The sequence below is a fragment of the Thunnus maccoyii genome, chromosome 23 (genome assembly GCF_910596095.1).
Source record: "Thunnus maccoyii chromosome 23, fThuMac1.1, whole genome shotgun sequence".
Taxonomy (NCBI): Eukaryota; Metazoa; Chordata; class Actinopteri; order Scombriformes; family Scombridae; genus Thunnus; species Thunnus maccoyii.
The window spans coordinates 10,025,864-10,034,772 of record NC_056555.1 but is presented as its reverse complement, the minus strand read 5'-3'; the positions used below and the strand labels follow the sequence as shown (position 1 = coordinate 10,034,772).

At 39.1% G+C, this 8,909-nt stretch overlaps 1 protein-coding gene across 1 annotated transcript; it reads right to left on the bottom strand.

Annotated features, from left to right (window-relative positions):
- Positions 1 to 5,334: 5,334 nt before the first annotated feature.
- cdkn1ba (cyclin-dependent kinase inhibitor 1Ba) lies at positions 5,335 to 8,791 on the bottom strand. Its single transcript, XM_042403439.1, has 3 exons — positions 7,726 to 8,791; positions 7,082 to 7,240; positions 5,335 to 6,656 (listed from the first exon to the last, which is right to left on the bottom strand). Exons 1-2 carry the CDS (start codon positions 8,144 to 8,146, stop codon positions 7,095 to 7,097), a joined length of 567 nt encoding a protein of 188 aa, XP_042259373.1. The 5' UTR covers positions 8,147 to 8,791; the 3' UTR covers positions 5,335 to 6,656; positions 7,082 to 7,094.
- Positions 8,792 to 8,909: the final 118 nt, after the last annotated feature.

Sequence of the window (8,909 nt, the reverse complement as noted above, 5' to 3'; positions counted from 1 at the left end):
AGATGCTTAAATATTATAGATGTCGTAGATCCTGATTTAAGGATTAGTACAGACATTTAACAGATTGAGTGTGAGTGGTAACATTTGGGTTACATATATGCAGCATTTCTTAATTTCTTCAACCTCAAAATGTCTTGTGAGATCTTATTGTATTGATTGCCATTCAGTTTAACATCTGTTGGGACTGTTGGTGAGGTTGTTTGCCTTACCGTGGACGCCAAGCAAGTGTAATTGTAACCACCTGTATTTTCTGGGCCCAGCCAGCGAGATCCTAATCTAAGAAGCTGGACCTCATGGTCATGTTATGATCTGCTGTGGTAAACAGGTTGCAGAAAGATAATTGATCACAAAAATACAGTAATACAGTGCTATCAAACAAAATAACAGCTTCATTTTATGTTATTTCTTTGGGTGAATTGATTTCTCTGTTATATATTTGCTGCCTATAGTGGAGATTCTGGCACTTAAATGTCTTTTCATTTTTTAAACTGCTCCTGCTCCATATGTTATTTCCATTTTGTTGAAACCTGAGAAAATGAAGAGGAAATTAGAATTTCAATGACCAGAAACTACTGTCACTTACAACAAGCATCAGCTAAATGTCATGAGTCACTTAAACATAAAAGACTTCTCCTTCAGTGAAACACCTGATTTAACTAGACAAGAGAGGTTATAATTTGTTAATGTAATGTACTCTGCATGCTATTTTCTATATATGATCCCTGACTGGTACGACAGTATGGAAATGTATTTGGAAAAGGTTTCCCATTTAGTTTTATTGTTTATGTGGTTTACAGTGTCAGCCAAAAGGTCTGTTTTAATCTGTCTGAAACAAAGTTACATTCAAATAAGCTACATACATACTTCCATGTATGATTTTATCATATCCATAGTTTTGTACATAAGATATACATTTGCGAGTTTAATCAAATATTCCCAGCTCAAACTAGTAGCTTCAATGTTGTGTATTTAGCCTGCCCTAGCTTGTTAAACAATAAATCATGTGAGATATCAGAGAGCCTGAGCATGTAGGCACCTCTAACACATCTGAAATTGTCTATGTTGACTTGATTACAGACTTTTTCACCAGCTGCACAAAACATACTTAAAGGAATAGTTTGACATTTGGGGAAATACACTTATTCACTTTCTTGCTGAGAGTTAGATGAGGAGATTTATACCACTCTCAAGTCTGTATAGTAAATATGAAACTACAGTCAGCAGACTTACATTGTGAAAGAGATGTTTGTAAATCAGAAGATGATTTTTTGTGAGTGTCACAACCCCCACGAAATGATTTGTTCCATTGTCAGAATTTGATCCGTTATGTCCTATCACATTTTGAAAGTCTAGAGAAGCCGCACAATTTAATTGTTTTATCCTTTCTCATCTTTAAAGTTAGCTGGAGGGCTAAACTGGAAGTAGCGGGCTCAGCTGGCAAAAGTCACTGGTGCGCTTGCTCTATGGGCCCCACAGATGCAGTAGCAATGTGGAAAAGGTTGAACTTTTTTGGCTTCATACGCCACTTAGTAATTTTTATAGGAGTGAACAGGGCCCTACCTCCGATGCTGTATCCAGTTCTCTTTAAACATCCATGTATGAAATGGTATACACTTCCTATCTCCTAACTGGGCACAGTTGGCCCCCTCCCCCATCCCCTAACGCCATCTAGACACAACCCATGCTAACGGGCTAGCTTCGCCTTTTCAGCCCCGCAAACTCAACCTGCCAAGACCCAGGATACAAGCACAGCTTCTGGTAGAGTTTAGTTATTTAAAACAAGGTGCAAATTCACAATATAATCAACCTTGTTGTATTTATTTTTTATTTAAACTGCATTATGTTGATTTTCTCCATCTTTGTCTGTCACTAAAATGCCAATTTAGTGTCAGAATGTTTGGAGGATGTGTGGCTTGTGAAAAATGGGTCAAATATTTACTTTTTTGTGCCAATGGGACGAAAGAATCTGTCTAAATCTGTGCTCATGTTCACTTCTCGCATTGGAGTGAATAGACTCAGGACCTGCCGCTAGTCTCCTAAAGGCGCGAGGCAGTGGCAAAACTCATGTGACACAGATACAGGAAATGACTCTAAGTGCCCTATCTTCTTTCAGAAGTGTCTGTGATTCACTGAACACTTAATCAATCACGTGAGTACTTGAGCAACTTTTTCAGTTTCAGTTCTACTGTGTGTATGTATTACAGTGTCATCAGCATACATTTGGACATTAGCACACTAAAATTGCAAAATATCGGTATATGCTAAAGTTAAGTTGCACTGTATATTACTGTAAAAGCTGTCCATTAGATATCCTTAAGGATATGGCTGGAATTTTATAACTTCTTGTCCTACAGATCATAACCTCTTGACTTTGTACTGAAGTTCTTTGAGAAATTTACAATGTAATACAAAGTCAAGAGGTCACGATATGTAGCACAACAAGCTAACAAAGCTCAGTGCAGTGGTGTCTGCTGTACAAGGAACTACTCTCCAGTGACTGAAAATGTAAACACTCTTATTAGTTATTATTAGTCTTTGGAGCTGTTTCTAAACAAACTAATGTGTCTGTTATCTCCATGGTGAAGGAACATGTCACCCAGTGCAGCGGTGTGGCTCATTGATGTGTTTTTAATAGTTTTTGGACAATAATGGAGGGCTAGGACACAGAGGAATAAGATATATCAGGCTTTTGATACACACTCAATATTTGTAAGTTAATGATGAACAGATCGCAGTTCTTTCCGCAGGCATGGCGGTTAATCTGCGGATCGGGTGGGCAGAGTCATAAAAGTTAACATTCTGATAAACAGTGGATGGATTGTGGGTGGGTGAAATAATACATCATTAATGAGGAAGTATTACACTCCCTAAAATGTGAACATATTTTAAGCTTCATTTGTTGTCAGGCTCAAACTAGCAGACTCAACTCTCATTGATTGTGGGGTCCATTTGTAAAAGCAGAACTTTTACTTTAAATAAATTTTATTTAAAACCAGCCTGCTTCAGTGTAATATGTTACCACATCATCATGCTTACATATATCCCACTGAGAAATGATAGTAATCTGTGATAGAGTACGGGTCTCTAAATCGGAGAAAATAATCTGTTTGGGTGGGTGGCAGTGGATGATTTATGCAAACATGCGGATTCGGGTTACGTCAGAGCTGGTCTGCGCATCACTATTGGATCAATTCATTGTTGGTTTGGCTCTACTTTGTTGACAATAAGAATAGAAAGTATAAGTATAGAAAGACATATCCTTTAAATATACTGATGTTATACTTTTCATGTATTTGTCGGTACCATTGATTACTAAATATGACTGTTTTAAGTATACTTTAAGTAGCAGTAATACATATTTTACTATCAGTGCAAACAAACAAAATGTAATTGTACAAAAACTACATCTCAAAGCTGCTATTTTATGTAGCCAGCTTCAATACAGTAGCTACAGGGATTTTCAGTAGTTGCAGTAGCTACTTTCTGTGTTTACTTCCACACTATTTTTGTTAAACTGGCATCTTTGGAAAACCAGGAGTCTTGCACTCCTTATCCTGATCAACTTGATTCTTGCAGGAGTCTGTGAGTCAGTGTAAGTGATGTGTAAGTGATGAGTAAAACGCTTTCATGACCAATAGTCATACTAGACAAAATATGAGAGGAACACCCAGGTTGGTAAAGTTCTCTTTAAATGCTCCATCTGTAGGGTAACGTCATCAGAAGTTTCCTCAGAGTTGAGAGATGATAAAAAAATATTAGTTTTCTTTGTGACAGCACATATTTGTGTTACTTTTCAGGACAGCATTATATTATTGATGCTACGTTTTACATAATGCTGGCATTTAACAAGTCCTCTGTTCAAAACTAACAAATAAAGGAAGAAACAGATTGTTAAATTCTTTCTAAAAGTTTACAGGAAGGCCATGAGCTCACTAGTAATTACTGCAGATGCACTCACAGCCAGTATGAAGTATTATAGGAATCTCTCTCTCACTCACTCTGTATTTGACTCCTACACACTGGTATCAACAGGAAAGAGGCAGCCAATGAAACTAATTGGGTGGTGTGTGTTTTATGAAAAGAACAGCCTGTACTGTTCAGGCTCCCGCCCACATCTCTGTGACTGGCTAGCTCCTAAGTGGTCTGCTTTTCTTCTCTCTGCTGTGATTGGAGCCAGGGAAAGCCAATAACCAGAAACTTTTTTTCCCTCTTTTTCCTCAGGACATACCCCTTGTTGTTTTCAACTTTAGAGGCAGAGCTGGGGTGAGACAATCCAGCACAGTCACAGCCTGCACTCTGGTGCTGTATCTGCACTCAAGATGAGCACGGTGTACTGGATTTTTATCCAATAATACACATAATTTAATCTTGTATAATTTTAATTATACCAAACATTACTGTGACTGCATAGAAGTCCTTTTCGGCAAATTATGGGAAATGTTTTGGTAGTGGAGTTCCTACAAAAATAAGCTCACAGCTAAATTATGATCTAATTGACTAATGTCTAATGTCTCATTGACAATAAATGAGGTAATTAAACCCTCAAAATAAGTCCGTGCATGAAGTGGTTCATTAGTGGTTGATCAGTTATGGTACAGCTATTGATCATATCACTGCCTTGTTGTTTCTCACACTGCAGGACACATTAAACCTCTTTTGGTTGTACTTCCCTCCCGTCTTTGTGTAAGACTTTGTAATCACTATGATGAGTCTACCAGTTTACATGGGCGGATCACTTAAAAGTCCCCTCCAGACATGTTTTAAGATGTATATAAAATACTCTGAATAATTATTTGTGTCCGACCTGTTTTCTCCACAAAAATGTATCATCACCTCATTAAATTCCTTAAAATGACATTTACTCGATGTCCCTCATTAAAAATGACTGAATCTATGAATATGCAAATATTTTTCACATCAACAGTTTAACAGCTGGACACAAAATATTTCCTACTTCCCTGTAAATCCTGAGTGTTTGTGCACTGGAGGCTTCAAGTTTCCACATTACACTTGTGTAAATTGCATATTGGACCAGGATTGGCTTCCAAAATATTTGTGTTGTCACAAATCACGCTCATGGGCCCGCCCCTTAAAACTGTAATTTCAATGAACACTTCCAGCTTTCCACTTTCAGCAGATGAATGTGTAAACAGCCCTCAAGTGTCAAACTCTGCACATACATCATTCAGCACAGAGAAGCTCAAATATTCAACTGTAGGAACAAGAAGAAAAACAACTTTTCGAGTGGAGGGGGACTTTAAATTTTGTGTGTGTGTGTGTTTGTTAAAGGAGGAGTGGTTGTGTGCTTTGGAATCAAAATAGTGAGCTCATGTATTCATTACACCAGCATTACTTTTTAATCAATCAGATTGCAGATTGAAGAAAAAAAATATACAAAACACACGTATAAAATCGATTATTAGGCTCAGTTTATCTTAAAAACAATAATGAAAATATATATTTACAAAAATGCACAAAATGCACAAAAATGTCGCTTTGGGAAGCTATACATACACCCACAAAAAAAGCTCAACATAAATAAGTTAGTATAATATTTTCAGTGTTTTTCAAAAAAAAAAAAAAAGAAAAAAAAAAGACACACAGGTACACTTCAAAGTTTTACACCAACTGAGGCAGTGTAACTTTGTTTTTCTGCCCTCACAAGAATGAGAAATTAACAATAGTGCAATTACATGTTCCACATGAATTTCACACCACAAGAGACAAATCTTTGATTCACATATTTGCATAAAAGTAGCCCAGTGATTTTTTTTTTTTTTTTTTTTTACAAGTTTGACCTATGTTAATCTGGACTACACCATTTATTACAAGAGGGGGGGATACGGTGTGTGACATATAAGTCACTAAAATATTAAAACACCTAATTTAAAAATAGAAAGCTAATTCTTAGGACTATTAGCAAATATTGTTAAATTTGGTTGGATATTGCTCAGCAGTTTAGCCACCCACCCCCCTCCCCATACAAAAAAGGCACAAACTTTGGCAAAAACCCCTAAAAAAAAAAAAAATAAAAAAAAAAAGATAATGAAATAAAATTGGGGAAATAAGGAGACATTATTTGCATGTAAACTTTATCTATCATGGCTATTCCCAGTTAGATGGACCCTCAACAGTGTGGCCATCTGGGCCTTCAAAAACAAAGATATAACACTGGGACACATAAAGCCATAGAAAAAGTGAAGACATTTTGTTTCCACATAACCCTGACTTTTGAAATCTGCATTTTTAACTTACATCAATTACCTGAATAATGATACAATATGACCACTTTAACAAAATAATATTTCTCTTTTGGAAATTGCACTGCAATCCCCCGAGTCAAATTCACACACTTATTCAAATACATTTAACAAAAGGTATGAAAAGCATATTATGCTTTTTTATGTGCTACATCTGAAACATAGGTAGTAATAAAAAAAATGAGCAAAAATCCATTTGCACACTGCTACATCGTCTGCTGCTTCTGAGGCAATTTAATTTAAATGAGTGCCAAAACTTGCTAGTGTACATATTCAGTGCTTGTGCAGCCTCTCCTCCTCCCTTCGTAGGAAAGGCTGCTTTTGTTTTTCTTTCTCCGGTCTGTCAGATGCTGAGCAAGGCTACACAGTATTCCACCAGCAACAAGTCTCCCTGCACTGTGGGATATAAAGAGGAAACAGGCTGTTGAATGGTGCAACTGAAAAAGCAGTTTGCTCATGCTTGATATCCCTAATGCAGACACACACGCATTCACACACACACACACACACACACACACACACACACACACACACACACACACACACAGGGTGTACAGTCATACTATGAAGGGCTCATGAGGATAATACAACAATGTGCAAGTTAGGCTGATGACGTGTTAGTGCTGCGTGCAAGAAAGAAATGTGTACTTTCACAACTGTGCTGTATGTTAAAGATGCTGGTGATAAACAAGTAAACAAAACACTCTCTTGTCAGGTAATATGAAAGCCGATCATCACGATTTAACGCACTGAAAATCTGTGTGTTATCAACAAGTCAAAACCCTTAACAATAGTGCAAAAGTGAGACACTGATTTCTAACCTGGCACTGTTTTTCACTGGACCTCCGCGCTGTTGTCTGGCCTGCTGTGGGTCTCCTCCACGGCTTTAACAGCCTGATTTCCTGCACCTCCCGACGGGTCGTCATCATCATCTTCGTCGGTATGCGACCTTTTACTCTGACACTCGCTGGAACAGGGACCTGGCAGACAATAATAATAATTGAAAAAAAAAACACGCTGAAAAGTTGTTGGCGTGTAAAGCTGCACGTCCTCTTTGAAAAGCACCTGACAGTCTCGGTAGGCTTCTGCTGCTGCTGCTGCTGCTGCAGAAATTTCACTATTACCGAGAATAACCCGACTTATGAGAAAAGGGAAATGCGAACTACGACGTAATACGCGATCGTCTAAGCAAACGTGCACTGTGTTGTCACAATAAATAACAAGATTAAATAACTTAAACATGTGTAAAGAAATGTTGAGTTTGCTTCCTTGCTCTCCCGGGTGCTTTGCGCCATGCTTCACTTTGTTTTCAGACACACATCCACCGCGATCGCAGCGCACGGTTCAACTCCGGACACAACTGTTGCTTGCGCGCCTCTGCATTGCGGCACAGGGGGCACACAGGGTGCGCCTACACCGGGGGAACAAAAGTGCGTGACAGCCTCAACAAGTAAAGAGTGATCACCTGAATCTCCTGAGGGTCTTTTCCTTGAACCGTCTCTGTTTTGAAGGCGAACCGACTGCCTCTCGTTCTCCTCCACGGCATCCTGTCGGTCATCCACAGGCAAGTCCACATTTCGCTGGGGCCGCTGGCTACCGTGAGGCGGTCTGCGATAAAACTCCGGTGCGTCGCTGTCCTCTTGCCACTCGAAATTACCCGGAGAGGTCGGTCTGTTGTTGACGGGGTCGAAATTATACGTCTCAACGAAACCCTGCACTTCATCCTGAATCGTAGCTGTCATATACCTCCGTAACTCCTCTCGATCAGGTGAACCGAAGAGATTTCTACGGACCGGAGGTCTGACGTTGTCTGGCTGCCGCGCATCCACCCTCTCCAATGTCGGGCTCGCATTAGAAAGGCGAACATCTGACATTTTGTTGCACATATGACAAGGGGGAAAAAAACACAAACAACAACCAAACCCTTTCAAAGACTGCTAATTCCAAGTAGTATTCCTTTCAAAAGCAAAGTCAGGGGAATGCTGCATGCATACTCCGCGCGTATCATCCAAAACACGTGACGCGCAAAAATTGGAATAAAGCGTCTCCAAATGCGCAGGGGGATTTAAGAGAGCCACTCCTGTCAAAGTCCGTAGTAAAGCTGATGAAAACAACAAGTCAAGTCATAACAGCCAACATGGCGTTAGAGGGAGCTACGAGTGAAGAAGGAAAGTTGACATCAAGGAGTATTTAAACAGAGAAGGCGATTCATTGGTCTGCGAACTATGGACCGCCCATAGAGCTCTCTTAAAGTCGAACAGGGGCAACAACAACACAGAGCAGGATTGGATTAACTCTACACATGAATATGGCCTAATTAATTAGTTTGATTAGTTAAGTACATATGAAAAAGCCAACAGAAGGGAGGTGGTAGTTATAAAGAGTGCGTTATTATGTTTTATCTCTCCGTTAACACCTGATTTATCCCAGCTGGTTTAACTGAGCACATAATGCTCACAGATTTCATTTGATCTCATTAACTGTCATTTGTATCCCTGTGTTCATGCACTGTAAAGCTGTGGTGGATGAAATGCATCGGCTAATTGTTTCAAATGTCATATCTGATAAGAAAACAACACTGAAGAAAAAAATGTTATCTTGCTGCAGGAGCTCCAGGCTGAGGTCTCGCTCCAGGCTGCTAATACTATC